The 18,965-nt window shown below is 43.8% G+C and overlaps 1 protein-coding gene across 2 annotated transcripts in view; it reads left to right on the top strand.

Moving 5' to 3' along the window:
* Positions 1-1,533: 1,533 nt before the first annotated feature.
* The window catches only part of rgn (regucalcin), a 28,923-nt gene continuing 11,491 nt past the window's right edge, over positions 1,534-18,965 (top strand). For both annotated transcript variants that reach the window (XM_084333373.1, XM_084333372.1), the window contains exons 1-6: positions 1,534-1,606; positions 4,912-5,077; positions 5,466-5,648; positions 6,649-6,749; positions 7,605-7,719; positions 8,607-8,738. In XM_084333373.1, the coding sequence (XP_084189499.1) occupies positions 4,915-5,077; positions 5,466-5,648; positions 6,649-6,749; positions 7,605-7,719; positions 8,607-8,738 (694 nt within the window). In that variant the 5' untranslated portion in view covers positions 1,534-1,606; positions 4,912-4,914. The remainder of the gene's footprint in view (positions 1,607-4,911; positions 5,078-5,465; positions 5,649-6,648; positions 6,750-7,604; positions 7,720-8,606; positions 8,739-18,965) is intronic.

Here is an 18,965-nt window from a genome sequence, read left to right as displayed (position 1 = left end):
CTATCGCCCCCTGGTGACTGGCAGCTGGCTGCAGTATAGGTGTTGGGAGTTTGTTCACACTGATATAAGTGATATATACTAATAAAAGTATTTTGTAAGGAAGTGAAAATATTAAACAATAATAGGATAATTAGGCCTAAAAAATAATGTTTCCTTCGAGATTAAATAAAGATTGAATTAATGCAGTCTTTCTTGTGACACTGAGGAAAATCCCAACAGCGCATCTCGGTGATGACGTAGTGTATGTATATAAAATCATAAATGTCTCATTATCGTCGAGCCTTTTGTCATGAATGGTCTCGTTAGTTCAATGGTGTTCATGTTTATTATAATTTTTTTGCTGACGGGATGTTTTTTTCCACTGAATTGAAAGAGTGTGCCCCCCCCCGAGCTGTCACATGATCAGCTGGTGCTCTGACAACCAAGGAAACTATAAAAGAAGGACGGGTCTTCACGTCAGAAAATTAATTTAATTTTCAAACCTTTATTTAAATTCTAAGGGCAACTGATGTTTCCCTCGTTTAAAGTCGAGTTTACATACATACATAAACTTGAAAAAGGAATATAAAATGTTAACAAAGAGACAAGAAACTGTACATTGGAAGAATTGGGTAATGGGCTGGGAAACTTAAAATCGCTCACAGTGAACATTTAGTTGGTCAAAAGTCAAAATATGAATAAGAATAAAATAAAAATACAGTCAGATATACATTCTAAAATATGTATATACATTCTAAAATTCTGAAATATACAACAAGACGAGGCAAAGAGCAAGGATAACAAATCAATTAAAACACATACAACTTGATTGACAAATGGTTGGAGACCAAGGTTTTAAACTCTGCAACAGAGTGTTCTCTGCTCTGCTTGGTTTCAGACTTTGGTGCCAGTTCTATAGTTGAAGTTCTATTGTATATCTGACATAATACATCAACCAATAGATCAAACGTCAGCTAGTTAACAACACATTGTAGATGAGATGATTCTGACATCCGAGGTAATAACCTGTTTAAAAAACCCGGGTAATAATATACGTCAGGAAGTAAATGAAAGCTGGAAGTCAGAACCTGCTCCACAACCATATCTGCACCAATAAGGAGATTAATGACAATTAATGACAGGATGATCAATAAAAACAGACAAATCAAGTGACTTCAAACTAATGTGTTGTATGACCGTCTACGTTTTTAAACTGTTGTACATTTTTGTATTGTTATTATCTATTTATGCTCATGTCTATTTTACTGCTGTGAAGCACTTTGGGCTGAAATTATTGTATGAAAGGTGCTATACAAATAAAGTTTGTTGTTGTTGTTGTTGTTGTTATAAACGAGATGACGATCCCATTCTCCTGATGAATTGAAAATGGGGGACCCTGATGTAAACAAGACGAAAGTCTTTCTCTGGTCTGTACTGTATTGTACCCATTCTGCAATCTGTTAATAAAGTTTTCAATCAATCAATTCAACCCAATGTTGGCCGCGGCTACACCGTGACGTCACGACCCTTCCTTCTTTTATAGTTTCCTTGCATCGAACAAGGAACTTGAACTGAAGTCTTGTTGCAACAACTCTGCAGCTGTGCGTTATTATTACTGCAGCTCAAGGTAGGCAATTATACAAAGTGTGTTGTTGCTATATGATATGACAGGCCTGTAGACATTATTCTATCCTATTATGCTATTCTATTTATGTTCTAATCTAATGCTTCCCCGTCGGGACCGGTGTTGTGCGCAGCAGGGTAGCTGCTACACTGTAATAAGTGACGAATAAACGTGGAATGCTTTGCAATAATTATTGTTATCTGCACGTTTGCAGCTTAAGCGAGGAAGATAAGCAACTCTCTCTCTACTTCTGTTGTGCACTGTCACGTCTTAGTTGGAGTGTGAAGTTTAATAATAATAATACTAATGTAACGTTGCTAGATTTAGCCCCACGTTATTGACGACTCTCGAGGCAGGTTGTTAGTTCTCAGTTAACTGCTTTATTACAACGCTGGTGCATATAGGTTGCGGTATACAAGTGACTCATCGCTATAGTTCCCATGCTCCCATAGGTATATAGTACATGTTCCCAGTACTATATACCTGTATGTCATGTAGTATGTCCCTATGCCATAAATGTCATGTATGTTGTGTATGTCATAAATGTCACTATGAATTGAAAATGAGGGACCCTGATGTAAACAAGACAAACGTCTTTCTCTGCATCCCCTTAAGAATTGTGTGTATTGAGCCGTACTGTATTGTATTTGTACCCATTCTGCAATCTGTTAAATAAAGTTTTCATTCATCCATTCATTCATTCATGCCCCAAGAGATTGCACCCTGGGTGCCACACCCTCTTATACCTTCCCCAGGTCAGCCCCTGCCCCCTCGACTCTCGCTGCCACCCCCGCAATGGCGGAGTACAGAGTGACAGCTCGGCTGACCAACCGACCCAAATCCCAGGGTCGCTAAAATAATGTATAATTATGTATAATAATAGCGGGCGGCTACGTGGCGTAGTGGGCAAGGCGCTCGCCACGAATGCGGAGACGCTGGGCTCGCCTGTTCGAGCCCAGCGCTCCACATTGCTTTCAGTTTAGCTGGTCGTTCATACTAATACACATTGGCCGTATTAGGGGGTGGGAAACTGATGGGTGGGGATCGGGCGTTGTGGACAGCGACTCCTACAGGTCGGTTGGTGCGCCTGCGCAGTAGAATCAGGAAGTGTCTGGGGCAGCATGAGCCTCCCACGCGTTACTCCTCGCCACTGAGAGATCGAGCTGCGCAGGTGAAAAGATGCGACTGCTGTTACCTCAAGTACCAGAGGGGACTTGTGCTATGTATGACTTAGTCCACATTGCAGCCTGCTTGTGGGAGGCAAGAAACAGCGTTCGTGACAGGGGAGGGTTGAATTGGATGATACGAAATTGGGATGGGAGAAAATATAGAAAATGGGAGAAAAAGTGGATCAAAAAAAATGTATGTATAATAATAATGTATATAATCATGTATAATAATAATGATGTATATATAATCATGTATAATAATGTATATATAAGCATGTATAATAATAATGTATATGTAACAGATGGTATCATAAAGCACAGTCAAGAAGGGCTGGGGTGAGTAGCGGTGCTATGGGTTAAACTCACTCTCACATCCTCAAAAGACGCATAGACACAGTACAAAGAGTGTGAATTCACCTCTTGGTATAGCGGTCTGTGTTGTTGCACGCGGTGTGGGAGACCCGTGTTCGAATCTCCCTCGGGGCATCGAAGTTTGGCAACGCCTCTACTTCCTTAGGCGCCTAAGGAAGTTCCAAGTCAGTCAGAAGATCCTTAAGAACTTCTACTCATGCAAAATAGAGAGCATACTGACTGGCAATATCACCTCCTGGTTTGGGAATAGCACAGCACAAGACCGCAGCAGACTACAGAGAGTGGCCCGTTCAGCCGAACGCACAATTGGAGGGGGGCTTTCCCACTCTCCAGAACATTTACAACAAGCGGTGCATGGGTAAGGCTAAGAGAATTATCAAAGACTCCAGCCACCGAAACAACTGCCTCTTTGAACTGCTGCGGTCAGGAAAGCGATACCGGAGTCTCATGGCAAGAGAGACTCAGAAGAAGCTTCTATCCTCACGCCATCAGAATGCTAAATGACAATAACACTATTAGTGTTATTGTCATTTAGCATTCTGATGGCGTGAGGACTATGTAACAACCATCAAATGCATTCACAGCACACACATCCACACGCACACACTCACTTTAAACAAACAACTCACTGCAGCACCCATTTTACACACTTTAGACACCTAGACACACTTTATATTTATTGGTAAAGAATTTGCACTACAACCTATACCTCATTACACCTTACTGTAAATTGTACCTAAATTGTACCTCATCCCATTTCTGCATTGTACTGTATAGTATATAGTATATTGTATTGTAACTCAGTTACTTTTCTACTCTGCATTGTACATTGTATATATGTATATATTGAACACTTTTGTCTACGTACTTGACTTCTATTTTATACTTACTATACTTATTTACTTATTTTATACTTATCTATTTTTATCTAGCACAATCTCTGGAGCAAAACAGAAAAGCATTTTATATAAAAGTATTCTGTACTTCTGTATGACATTGACAACTAATAAAGAAACTTGAACTTGAAACTTGATGTACAATAATTATAATAATAATGTATTCACAGCTTAAAACGCTATACTGTTCAGACAGGCGTTTGGCTAGTTTTATCTTTTTATTATCCAAGTTTTACTTTGTATTATACTTTCTAGTTGGTGAGTTTGATGGTTCTATGTGTTGCTGATGTTGTTTGATGTTTTTAACTTAAAGCACTTTGTGATCCTGTATCTAGAAATGTGCTACTGTATATAAATTAAATGTACTTACTTACTTGTGTCTAGTGTGAAACTATTCCATACATCCATCTGTTATATCGTTGGGTTTATCTCGTGGGTCATGTAGTGCATTATACTCAGACAGATGGGTTTAAACGTGTGTGTGTGTGTGTGTGTGTCTTTCTGTGGTGTAGTGTGTGTATTTCTGTGGTGTGTGTGTCTTTCTGTGGTGTGTCTTTCTGTGGTGTGTGTGTCTTTCTGTGGTGTGTGTCTTTCTGTGGTGTGTGTGTCTGATTGATTGATTGATTGATTGAAAACTTTATTAACATATTGCAGGATGGGTACAATACAGTACGGCTCAATACACACAATTGTTAAGGGGATGCAGACCAGAGAAAGACTTTCGTCTTGTTTACATCAGGGTGCCCCATTTTCAATTCATCATGACATTTATGACATACACGACATACAGATAAACAGTACTGTCTGTCTGGTATTGTCTGCCACTCACCTCCTGTCTCTCTCTCTCTCTCTCTCTCTCTCTCTCTCTCAGGTCATGTCTTCAGTAAAGGTAGAGTGTGTGGTGAAGGAGAGATGTGCTATAGGGGAGGGGCCGGTCTGGGAGGAGAGAGACGGGACTCTGCTGTACGTCGACATCTCTGGGCAGAAGATACACCGCTGGAACTCAGCCACCAATCAGATCCAGTCTATGGCCACAGGTAAACCAATGACAGAGCAGGAGTTCAGAGATCAGGAAGTGAGCTTAGCCAATCCAAAGATCACGGTGCAAGTCGTAAATACCAGCGGGGTATACTAGTTCCATGAAGTTCACAAGTTGTAATGTACCTTTCACCTCTCTCTCTCTCTCTCTCTCTCTATCTCTCTCTCTCTCTCTCTCTCTCTCTCTCTCTCTCTCTCTCTCTCTCTCTCTCTCTCTCTCCTCTCTGTCTCTCTCTCTCTCTCTCTCTCTTTGTCTCTCCCCTTCTCTCTCTGTCTCTGTCTCTCTCTCCCTCTCTGTCTCCCTCTCTCTCCCTCTCTCTATATATATACAGTATCTCTCTCTCTCTATATATATACAGTATATAAACATGTCCTCTCTGTCTCTAGATCAGATGGTAGGCTGTGCTGTACCCAGGAGGACAGGTGGCTACATTGCTGGAGTGGGAAGGAATTTCGTGGCCATTGATTGGTTGACTCGGACCGCCATGCCATTGGCCGAGATCGACCAAGACAAACCCACCAACCGCTTCAACGATGGCAAAGTAGACCCAGCTGGAAGACTGTTTGCTGGTATACTGTGTGTGAGAGAGATACTGTGTGTGTGTGTGTGTGAGAGAGAGAGAGAGAGAGAGAGAGAGAGAGAGAGAGAGAGTCTATATATCTGTCTATCTATCAATCAGCTGACAGACAGACACAGGCAGACAGACAGACAGACAGACAGACAGTCAGACAGACAGGCAGACAGACAGACAGACAGACAAGCAGACAGACAGACAGACAAGCAGACAGACAGACAGGCAGACAAGCAGACAGACAGACAGACAGACAGACAGACAGTGGTTGATAAACAAACAAGCTTCTACCCCCAGGCCATCAGGCTGCTCAACGAACAATAAACATTATGCAACAACCATCAAATGCACACAGCACACACACCCACACGCACACACTCACTTAAACAAACAACACACTGCAGCACCCACTCTCCACACTTTAGATCACCTAAACACACTTTACACTTTATATTTATTGGTAAAGGATTTGCACTACAACTCGTACACCTTACTGTAAATTGTACCTCATCCCATTTCTGCTCTGCACTATATAGTTGTATATTAGTACATTGCATAGCATATTGTGTATTGGATGGTAACTCAGTTACTTCTATTCTGCATCGAACATTGTACATATGTCTATACTGAACACTGTGACCTTTTTTACTTCTATTTTACATGCTATACTTTTTTATTTCATACTTATCTTGTCTAGCACAGTCTCTGGAGCGTAACAGTAAGAAGCATTTTGTATAAAAGTATCCGGTACTTCTGTATGACAACTATTAAAGAAACTTGAAACTTGAATCAAACGATCCATTTGACTGGCTGTGATATAAAAGGATTTATGAACTGTCGGAGAGCAGCAAGTCATATACAGTATATATATGGAATATACATAATTATATAATTCGAATCATTCATAAGAAATGTCTGTCTTGATTTCTTGTGGTCTTTCCTTCTATACATGTTTGTGATTGATATTCAACCATGTCAGTGTGTGTGTGTGTGTCCAGGTACCATGGCGACGGAGGAACGGCCAGCAGTCCTAGAACTGAAGCAGGGTTCTCTGTTTTCTCTCAACACTGACCACACTGTAGTCAAACACTTTGACCAGGTAAATACTCTCTCTCCTCTTCTCTTCTCTTCTCTTCTCTTCTGTTCTGTTCTGTTCTGTTCTCTTCTGTTCTCTTCTCTTCACTCCTCTGTACTCTCCTCTCTTCTCTTTTCTTTTCTTCTCTTCTCTTCTCTTCTCTTCTCTTCTCTTCTCTTCTCTTCTCTTCTCTTCTCTTCTCTTCTCTATTCTCTTCTCTTCTCTCTTATGTTATAATTCTCTTCTCTTTCTTCTTCTCTCCTCTCTTCTTCTCTTCTCCCCTTCTCTTCTCTCCTCTCTTCTCTTCTCCTCTCTTCTTCTCTTCTCTTCTTTTCTCTTCTCCCCTTCTCTTATCTTCTCTCCTCTGTACTCTCTTCTCTTATCTTCTTCTCTTCTTTTCTCTTCTCTCCATACTCTCTTCTCCTCTCTTCTCATATCCCCTCTTCTCTCCTCTCCTCCTCTCTTCTCTTCTCTTCTCTTCTCTTCTCTTCTCTTCTCTTCTCTTCTCTTCTCTTCTCTTTCTCTTCTCTTCTCTCCTCCGTACCCTCTTCTCCTCTCTTCTCATATCCTCTCTTCTCCTCTCTTCTCTTCTCTTCTCTTCTCTTCTCTTCTCTTCTCTTCTCTTCTCTTCTCTTCTCTTCTCTTCTCTTCTCTTCTCTTCTCTTCTCTTCTCTTCTCTCCTCTGTACTCTCTTCTCATATCTTCTCTTCTCATATCTTCTCTTCTCATATCCTCTTTTCTCTTCTCTTCTCATATCTCCTCTCCTCTCCTCTCCTCTCCTCTCCTCTCCTCTCCTCTCCTCTCCTGACTGAACTGTCCTGGGTCACAGGAAGAACAGAATGTGAATTATTAAAATGAGTGGCGTTCCCCTTTAACCAGGTTGATATCTCCAACGGCCTGGCCTGGTCTCTGGATCACCAGACCTTCTACTACATCGACAGTCTCACCTTCTGCCTGGAGGCGTTTGACTACGACCTCCACACTGGCGGACTGAGTGAGTCACACATTTTAAATGCTTTCTTAAGGTTTTTGTTAAGAAGCTAATTTGAATCTGAATGATTTATTTTCCTTTCTTTCCTTGTATTGAAGAGGCTGTATCTATTGTTTGTTTTTTCAATAAACATTTTCTTTTTTTTAATCCACTTTTTCTCCTCTTTTTCTATTTTTCCTCCCATCCCAATTTGCCGTGCCAATTCTCCCCGCCCCTGTCTTGAACGTTGCTCGCATATGCCCCCCATTGGTCGGTTGTAGGGAGGATAGAAGCCTTGCATCACGTGTCCCCTCCGATACACGTGGAGGCAGCCTGTCACATCTTTTCACCTGCCAGCGCGGACTCTCATTGGCGAGGTGTAACGTGTGGGAGGTTCACACTACCCCCGCCATTTCCTGTCTCTGCTGTGCAGGCATCTCCCAACCGACCTGTAGGAGTCGCTGTCCACAACGTCCAGATTACCACCCATCGACTTCCACCCGCTGACTCTGCCAATGAGTTAGTATGACGGCTGGCCCAAGCCGGAGGCAACGCCGACAGCCGGAATTGAACCCGGTGTCTCTTGCGTTGGTGACGAGCGCAATGTCCGCTGCGCCACCCAGCCGCCCTTCAATAAACATTTTCTATAATTCCCTACCTGAATACCCTTTATAATAACACACATGGGGCAGTACACCAGGTAGCGTCAGCTATACTGACGCTGTTGACCACTGAGAGTGTGTGTGTGTGTGTGTGTGTGTGTGTGTGTGTGTGTGTGTGTGTGTGTGTGTGTGTGTGTGTGTGTGTGTGTGTGTGTGTGTGTGTGTGTGTGTGTGTGTGTGTGTGTGTGTGTGTGTGTGTGTGTGTGTGTGTGTGTGTGTGTGTGTGTGTGTGTGTGTGTGCGTGTGTAGAGAGCCGTCGTGTGGTCTACCGGCTGCAGGAGGGGGAGGGGATCCCTGACGGCATGTGTTCGGACGCAGAGGGCCGGCTGTGGATCGCCTGCTACAACGCAGGCAGAGTCATACGCATCGACCCCCACACAGGTCAGAGGTCAAACACATCCAACCCCACACAGGTCAGAGATCAAACGCACCCAACCCCACACAGAGGTCAAGGTTATTAGATAAGGGGTGGCTGGGCGAGCAATGGAGTAACACGCTGTTTGTTCTAGCTCCCGTCGAGCCTCTACTTATTTTTATTTTATCTTAATTTAATAAGCTTACGGATTTACAAAACTTAGTGAATCTTACTCAGGGTACATTTGTTCAAACCAATGGTCATTGTTTACACGGACAGATGGCATCAAACCTACGCAAATACAGTTATGTCTCGAATCCAAGTAGGCCTGTAAAAGCCTCGACTTCCATTTCTAGGCCACCACCGTGCACACCGTCAAAGATGTCCGGTGTGGATACCACAGCCTTAAAGGCGGAGATTCTCCTCGCGCTGAAATCGGAACTCGCAGAGATAATACAATCGGAATTGAAAGGTGCACTTTCCAAAGAGTTCGACTTTATCAGAAATGATTTGAAAGTGATGAATGAGGAAATACGAAGCTGTGTAGCGACACTGCGTGTGGACATGAACAAAATGGAGGCTACAGTTAAAGACGTGGCGGGTGGTCTCTCGAGGTGGTCGGACGAGGTGGTAATGCTACAAACCACAGTCGAAGACTTAAAATCAGAGATGGCGGGTCTCAGAGGGAAATGTGAGGACATGGAAGGAAGAATGCGGAGGTGCAACGTGAGGATAATTGGGGTGGCTGAGACGGAAGGCTCGAGTTCCACTGCGTCGGTCTCAAAACTACTGAGAGACGTGCTACGAATGGATAATGAAGTGCTGGTAGACAGCTCGCACAGAACACTGGGGCCGAAGAGGACGGACAGGAAGCCTCGTGCTATCGTGGCTAAACTCCACTACTACCAGGACTGTGTCGAGGTTTTGAGCCGGGCGCGCGCTCAGGCCCCAATACAGTTCAACGGAATGCCTATTGCGATCTTCCCCGACTATGCCACGAGTGTCGCGAAGGCCAGGGCTGCGTTTACGGAGGTGAGGAAGCTACTACGCGGCCGTGAGGGCACCTGGTACGGCATTCTTTTTCCAGCCTGACTTCGCATCACGCACGGGGGAAAAGATAAAGAGTTCATCGATGCAGGTGAAGCAATGAGCTACGTCAGAAAGAACATTGTACACGCTGCAGCGGGTGAGACCACATAGAAAGAGAGATGTATCGGTGTGTACGTGCTGCTTATGATATGCAGGTGATGTGAACAATGTATCATATTAACTTCAACAGGACAATATATGTATAGAGGCTACTGTAATGTCTACTGTATGATCATCTATGTGTAGCGTCATCTGCCTAGCATTGAGAGGACGCCACTGGACACCATATGTCAAGCTAAGTGACTCACCAATCTCCAGCAAATTCATTGATCTCTACTTATGATGTACAGGTGATGTGAACAGTGTATCATTTTGGCCCCAATAGGACAATGTGTGTATACACATACAGACATATAAATATGTACACACATGCTCACACCTACGATGACGCACGTGCTCGCACACCTAATGGATGCACTATCTAGAGATTCTAGACGTACCACACACACGTGGGCGCATATTACGCGCATGCACAGATACACGTTTACACATTATACAGATACGGGGGCATGGACCCACACACTCACGCCTGCACACCCATACGCTTACACCCTGGCTGTGTCCGATACATCCATACACACACACACACATAGGTTCACATGCACGCAACTGCACGAACACTGAAGGGCATATGCCCAGGTACACACCCATTTGTAGACGCATTGACACACGCACACTCCCACACCTCTTCCAATTTATTCTATATCACCCAATCAGGCACCCTTTTTGTGTTTAACGGGGCATGTTGGTTGCCCTTGCTCGGGAGTAAGGTGTTGTGCCTTATTTCGGGGCCTGCTTGATGTGAGGTTGTTAATGTTAATATATTATTGTTATGATTTCCGTTTACCGTTGCCACCTATATTACCTTACCTGGTTGGGTGTATCCCACTGGGCAGCTGAATACCTTATATAATACCAAGATCTGAGTGAAAACTTTTACTCTTACTTTTCTTTTCTTTCTTTTTATTATTTTCTTTTACCTAAGGGGCTCGACGGGGGCCTGAGCGGCTGGCTCCATAGGTAGAGCACCTCCAACACAAGCACATTATGTGTGGATTCGTTTCTGAAGGGTATTTTGGGCACCTTGTTTTTTATAGGTGTCAGGGGGGGGGGGGTTACCGGACTTGTACATTCAACATGCTTAACTGATCAGACGTCTGTTTTGCTTTTCACCTGCAGTTGTGCTGAGCTCTCTCTAGGTTCCAGATGCATGGCCTCTCTCATCTACTATGATCGACACGGGTGGTACCATGGGGCTGGAAGGGTGCTCTGTCAATTTCGTGAGTTGGAATGTTAAATCACTCAACCACCCAGTAAAGCGTAAGAAGATACTTACACATTTAAAACAACTCAATGTAGACATAGCGTTTTTGCAGGAGAAACACTTAAAAACTGCGGACCATGCTCGACTGAGGGGGGGGTGGGTGGGACAGATGTATCACTCCAACTTCCACACGAAGGCCAGAGGAGCAGCCATTTTGATAGATAAAAACACGCCATTTACTATGTCAAGTGTAGAGGCCGACCCTGCAGGGCGCTATATTATAGTGGTGGGGAAACTGCATTCATTTCCGGTCATTCTGGCTAATATCTACGCACCAAACTGGGACAACCCTTTGTTCTTCACCAGCCTTTTTTCTCGCCTACCGGATATGACCTCGCACCATCTCATCCTTGGCGGCGACATGAATTGTGCACTCTCCCCGGTGCTGGACCGTAGCTCGCCCAGAAAGGCCCTCCAGTCCAGCTCGGCCCGTGCAATCCGGCGCTTTCTTAAATCATATGGGGTAGCTGACGTGTGGCGGTTTCGTAATCCTACATCCAGAGGATACTCCTTTTTTTCCCCCGTCCATAATACCTTCTCGCGCATTAGACAGCTTTCTCCTGGATAAGAGACTCCTTCCCCTCGTAACCAAATGCGAATACGGAGCGATAGTTATCTCAGACCATGGTTCCTTAGTTATGAAAATGAGTATCCCGAATACACGGCTCGGCCACTGCCAGTGGAGACTCAACCCATTGCTCCTGTCGGAGGAAGCCTTCACAAGCTTCATCACCTCGGAAATTACATTATTTCTCGTCATTAATAAGACTCCGGGAATGTCTTCTTTAACCATTTGGGAATCACTGAAGGCGTACTTAAGGGGACAGGTGATTTCATATTGCGCCAACCAAAATAAAATAAACACGGCACGCCTTAAGCAACTGACGGATGAGATTTTGGAGCTAGATAGACTACATAGCCACTCGCCATCAACCGACATGTTGAAAAAACGTATATCGCTGCGAACTGAGTTTGACCGCCTGTCAACGCGACAGGCTGAGTACCTCATTACTAAAACGCGACAGGGGTACTATGAACATGGGGAGAAGGCCGGACGGATACTTGCACATCAGCTGCAACAAAGAACTGCCAACCAGTCCATCCCCACTATCAACGACGAGCGAGGCTCAAAAGCCACTGACAACCTTAAAATTAATAAAAGCTTTAAAACGTTCTACCAATCGTTATACACCTCGGACTCGCAAGTGGGGCCCTCCACGCTAGACGATTTCTATAGGACCCTCCGCGTCCCGACAGTCGACCCAGAGAGGGCTGCAGATCTGGAGGAGGAACTGACGGTTGCGGAGATTACGTCAGCGATTAGATCTATGCAGAGTGGCAAGTCCCCGGGGCCAGACCGCTACCCTACAGACTTCTACAAAAATTTCTCAACCCAGCTGTCCCCGCTGCTGCTAGCCGTATTTGATGAATCATTCTCAACAAATTCCCTTCCTCCGACCATGCGCCAAGCGGTTATCTCCTTAATCCTTAAGAAAGACAAGAACCCACTGGAATGCGGCTCGTTCCGTCCAATTTCCCTCCTTAACGCCGATGTCAAGGTTCTCGCTAAGGTTCTGGCCCGTCGTCTGGAGGGGGTTCTCCCCTCGATTATCTCGCCGGACCAAACAGGCTTCATCAAGAATCGGTACTCTTTCTTTAATATCAGACGCCTCCTAAATATCCTGTATAGTCCCTCTCCACCCGGAACACCTGAGGTGGTCCTCTCCCTTGATGCGGAAAAAGCGTTTGATCGGGTGGAGTGGGACTATCTTTTTCACGCTCTGGAGAGGTTTGGGTTTGGCCCTAAACTCATAGCTTGGATTAAAATTCTATATACGTCTCCGATGGCAGCCGTTCGCACCAACAACAATCTATCCACCTACTTTGAACTCCAAATGGGTACGAGACAGGGATGTCCTTTATCTCCACTCCTTTTCGCGATCGCAATGGAGCCCCTTGCGCTGGCTTTGAGGCAGAACACCGATATCAAGGGGATCATGCGCGCGGGCTCGGAGCATAAAGTCTCGCTCTACGCGGACGACATGTTGTTGTATATATCACAACCCCAAACGAGTCTTCCTCGGTTGATGACCCTACTTGCGGACTTCGGCAAAATATCCGGATACAAAATCAACATTTAAAAAAGCGAACTGATGCCCGTCTGCATCTCGGCGGATCGGATACCTCTGAGCACATTCCCGTTTAAAATTAGCCCTAAAATGTTCAAGTACCTCGGGATATGGATCACGCATGAACATAAGGACCTATATATGGCTAACTATCAACCTTTACTGTCTAACCTGGCGAGAGATATTGAACGTTGGGACCCCCTGTCGCTATCCCTGGGGTGTGTATCGCTTCCGCAACGGAATTTGGTTTCCGGGTTCCTCTGATTGGCCGCGACCCCCACGTGACCCGCCCCCCTATCCACCGCTCGGCGCGGCAGTCGGCAGAGCGAGCGGCCACGGACTCGCTCGCTTCCTCGATTTATACGCATGGAAGTATTGACTGAATGAATGAAAACTTTATTTAACAGATTGCAGAATGGGTACAATACAGTACGGCTCAATACACACAATTGTTAAGGGGATGCAGACCTGAGAAAGACGTTTGTCTTGTTTACATCAGGGTCCCCCATTTTCAATTCATATAGAACGACTACGCCGTAACAAATCATTAAAAAAATATACCGTTAACTGGAATATGTTGTGCCTTTACACATATGTTGGATTATGTAATTGGTTTGTCATGACAAACAAATAAAAAAAATCGCGATTTACACGCTGGCTACAACAACACAACACTCAGTGACTGCATGTAGTCAGAGCCAGAGCTCAGCGATGCCGCTCGTGGCAGCACATTCTCGCTGCGGGCTGAGCTCTGGTGTCCGCTGGAGCAAGCCAGAGACAGCCGGCGATGCGATATTTAATTTGTTTGTCATGACAAACCAATTACATAATCCAACATATGTGTAAAGGCACAACATATTCCCGTTAACGGTATCTTTTTTTAATGATTTGTTACGGCGCAATCAATACTTCCATGCATTCGGGACCTCCATGTTTGGGGGTATTCATCAGACAAATCGGATGCGGGGATTCGGCTCCCATCAGGCGGGCAAGAACTACGGGGTTTCAGCCTCTCCCCTCTCTCCTGGAGCTTAAGGGGGAGTTTAGTATTCTTGCCGCGGAGGAGGTGGCTACAACATCAACTTTGTTGTTGTAGCCAGCTGGTAAATCGCGATTTTTTTATTTGTTTGTCATGACAAACCAATTACATAATCCAACATATGTGTAAAGGCACAACATATTCCAGTTAACGGTATATTTTTTTAATGATTTGTTACGGCGTAGTCGTTCTATATGAATTGAAAATGGGGGACCCTGATGTAAACAAGACAAACGTCTTTCTCAGGTCTGCATCCCCTTAACAATTGTGTGTTTCTTCTCCAAGATAAACAACCAGATATCTTCCTTTATCTGGAACAAAAAACCACCCCGGATCAAAAGATCTATGCTGCAGAGACCCCGCGTAATGGGTGGGATGGCGCTTCCAAACTTTATTTACTACTACTGGGCAGCAAACATAAGATCGTTATTATACTGGGTAAAGGGGGAGGACACAGCCCCCTGGTGGACAGTACTGGAGAGAGCATCGGTTAAATCCACCTCCCTATCTGCCTTGTTATGTGCTAGGCTCCTGTTCACACAGCCCATATCTAGCTTTACCTCGAACCCAGTTGTCATCCACTCGATAAAAGTGTGGAACCAATTTAGAAGAACCTTCTCCCTCAGGGAACTATCACTGGCTGCTCCGATCACAAGAAATCACATGTTTATCCCATCAACGATGGATAAGGCCTTTGACAGTTGGGTTGGGAGTGGAGTGATTACGCTGTCTGACCTCTATATGGACGGCAACATTGCCTCCTTTGAACAGCTAGTACAGAAATACAAGATCCCTAGGTCACACTTCTATAGATACTTGCAACTCCGGAGCTTCGTAACTTCGAACTCGGACTGCTACCCAGTGTGTCCTCCTGCCTCCCTTTTAGACTCGATCTTGAACTGTAAACTGATCCAGAAACAGGCTATAAGCAGAATTTATGAACTACTTAATAGAAGCAACTCGACACCTTTAGACCTCCTCAGGGGCAGATGGGAGACTGACTTAGGTGAACCAATCACAGAGGTCACATGGGACAAGATAATACAGGGGATTTTCTCCTCTTCCATTTGCCTTAAACATGCGGTTATCCAATTTAAAATTGTACACCGACTGCATTGGTCTAAAGACAGGCTCTCTAAGATATATCCCGACATATCTATGCGACCGCTGCAGACAGGCTCCAGCCACTCTGCTCCACATGTTCTGGACGTGCCCAAAGTTGCACACCTACTGGCAGACCATCTTTGACACCTTCTCTAAGATATTTGGAAAGGAAGTGGAGCCATCACCATATATTGCATTATTCGGAGTGGCCCCGGCGGACATCCACTTTAGATGGTGGGAGTCTAGAATGCTGGCCTTCTGTTCACTTCTGGCCAGAAGGCTGATACTGTTCAAATGTAAGGACCCAGGTTCACCTGTCTACGGCCACTGGATGAGAGAGGTCATGTATCATATTAAACTGGAGAAGATCAGGTATACTATCAGAGGTTGTACCGAAAAATTCCACAATATTTGGGATCCTTTCCTAACTTTCTTTGAGGGTATGGAAGCGGATAATGTGACAGAGGCGATCTGACTGGCCTTCCTGGTCTCTCAGCTTGTTATTATTATTTTTTTTTCTATTATGTTCTTACTTTTCTTCTTCTCTATCTGCAGAATGCAAGAGATATGTGACTGCTTTCGGGTGATTTAAAAGCTAAAAGGAAAAACAATGATTAATAAATGATCTAAGATATTGTAGAATGATTTCGTCTGGTATAGGGGTGGGGGGAGGGAGGGAGGGAGGGCCTTATTTTATTTTTATTTTCTTTTGGCCCATGTGGGACCGCCTGTTAAAACAAAACTTTCAAATAAAAAAACCTTGTTAAAAAAAAAGGTTATTAGATAAGGAAGGTTTCGTCGGTGATGTGGAGGTAAAGACCCACTGTGCTGACTGACCAGTGTCAATGTCTAGACCTTTTTATAAAAGACCTTGTAGGTAGTGTGTGTGGCTGTGTGTGTGTGGCTGTGTGTGTGTGTGTGTGGTGGGGACAGGGCCGGACTGGGGAAATAATTCATACCGGGAGATATAGCGCGAAATATAGCCCCAGTCAGGCCACTTTTTAAGCGGGGGGTCTGGGGGTCCCCCACCAGGGAATTTTTTGTTACAAAGACTTAATTTCCTGCATTCTGGTGAATTTTAGTGCATGTGAATCACAAACTAATGAGCCAACAATTGCTTAGTACAATGTACTGTTATGGACCTCAAATAAAACTGTTGTGGCACTAGCAATGCTACACTCTCCACCTTCAAAAAGAAAAAAGCAAGAGCACAACATATTTTTCTATTTACTATTATAATACAGTTAACCACTCTCTCCTGTAAGGGCCTTTCTTTTTCTTTGTTTTATCCCTCTCTCCTCCACCCTTTCTCTTTCTTCCACTGTCCATCTTGACATCAACGTTAATTGACTTTCGCTCTACTGTATCTCTCCCGAGTCCCTCACTACCTGGCTCATTGCCTGGCTGTTATTCTGCATCTGAGTGCCGTCTGCCATTCCATTCGCCGCCTCCGCTGTCAATCAGTTGTATCGCCTGGTCCCGCCTCCACCAATCACAAGCGGCAGCACGGCTCCATTGTGTGTGTGTGTGATCCGCGTGAGAGAGAGAGTCAGATAGTTCTCCAACTCTGTCGCAGACAGTGAAATTCTGGTTGTTCCCCACCCATCTAGGTTATCTAACTATCGCGCCGCTCCGCCGCCACAACTAGAAACAATGGCCTGGCAAAAAAAAAAAAAAATTATAATTTTTTTTCTTTTCTTTTTTTTTATATAATTTTCTTTTTTAATCTGTGCAGGCCAGGCCACCGGGAAAACTCCCGGTGCTCCCGATGGCCAGTCCGGGCCTGGGTGGGGATAACTGGTTTCTGGTGTTTTGCCCTGCATACAACATAGTCACTCACTTACTCATTCTCTCTCTCTCTCTCTCTCTCTCTCTCTCTCTCTCTCTCTCTCTCTTCTCTCTCTCTCTCTCTCTCTCTCTCTCTCTCTCTCTCTCTCTCTTTCTCTCTTTCTCTTTCCCTCCCTCTCAGATTGAATTAACTGAAGAAATAATAACAAACATAGATACAAAGTTGTACACAGTTGGAGTCTTTGTAGACTTAAAGAAGGCCTTTGACACAATAGATCACAAAATCCTTATAAGGAAAATGGTCAAAAATGGTTGTGTCAGATTGGCTTAAAAGCTACATAAAAAACAGAACAAATTGTACAACTTGGAGATTGCAAATCTTGATGTATGAAAATAATGTGTGGAGTCCCTCAAGGCTCGGTTCTGGGACCCAAACTGTTTAATCTATATATTAATGATTTGTGCTCGGTGTCAAATGTATTGAAGTGTGTACTATTTGCTGATGATACTAACATGTTCAGGTGAGACATGTACTCAATCCCAACTCATTGCACACTCTGTACTGTGCAATGATCTTGCCTTACCTGCATTACTGCACAGAGGTATGGGGTAACACATACAAAACAACCATAAATACATTGACTATCCTACAAAAAAGAGCAATACGAGTAATAAACAATGCAGGATATCGGGACCACACACACAAACTGTTTCTACAATCACACATTTTGAAGTTCATTGATATGGTAAACTCTAAAACTCTGCAAGTTATGTACAAAGCAAGAAATAATCAATTACCGGTAAATGTAAGAAGCAAATTTCTGGATAAAGAGGGGGGATACAACCTCAGAGGACCATTGAACTTCAAAAAACCTGAGATGAAAACCAACCTGAAAATAATGTGTATCTCCTCTTACGGAGCCACCCTGTGGAATGGGCTAGAGCAGTGGTCACCAACCTTTTTAAGCCCAGGATCACTTTTTTTTTTGGTGAAGGCAAGATCTACCTATTGAAGCGTTGAGAGAAAAAGACAGCCAAGATTGTACTTTAAACTAAATTACTTTTATTTGCCTGTATTCTAATTACATGCAATGCTTTGGTCCAACATTAAAACGTCAAAGTAGAACTATTATGTACTTTCTCAGTCAGTGCTAAGTGCAGTCATCTTATGCAGCATCACTTTTCACATCAAAACAAAAGTAGAACTGTAATGTGGACTTTCTCATATTATTAACATTGACAAACATATTTACAATTAGCATTTTATAAAGTAGAACTGTAATGTATACGTTCTCAGTCAGTGCTAAGTGCAGTCAGTGCTAAGTGCACCATCACTTTTCACATCAGAACAAAAGTAGAACTGTAATGTGGACTTTCTCATATTATTAACATTGACAAACATATTTACAATTAGCATTTTATAAAGTAGAACTGTAATATGTACTTTCTCAGTCAGTGCTAAGTGCAGCATCACTTTTCACATCAAAACAAAAGTAGAACTGTAATGTGGACTTTCTCATATTATTAACATTGACAAACATATTTACAATTAGCATTTTATAAAGTAGAACTGTAATGTGTACTTTCTCAGTCAGTGCTAAGTGCAGTCAGTGCTAAGTGCAGTCAGTGCTAAGTGCAGCATCATTTTCACATCAAAACAAAAGTAGAACTGTAATGTGGACTCTCAGGGTAAGATAAAAAAAATAATTTTTTTTGTTTT

The sequence above is a fragment of the Notolepis coatsorum genome, assembly GCF_963971535.1.
Source record: "Notolepis coatsorum genome assembly, chromosome: 1".
NCBI lineage: Eukaryota > Metazoa > Chordata > Actinopteri > Aulopiformes > Paralepididae > Notolepis > Notolepis coatsorum.
This window is presented reverse-complemented; position numbering and strand designations above follow the sequence as displayed.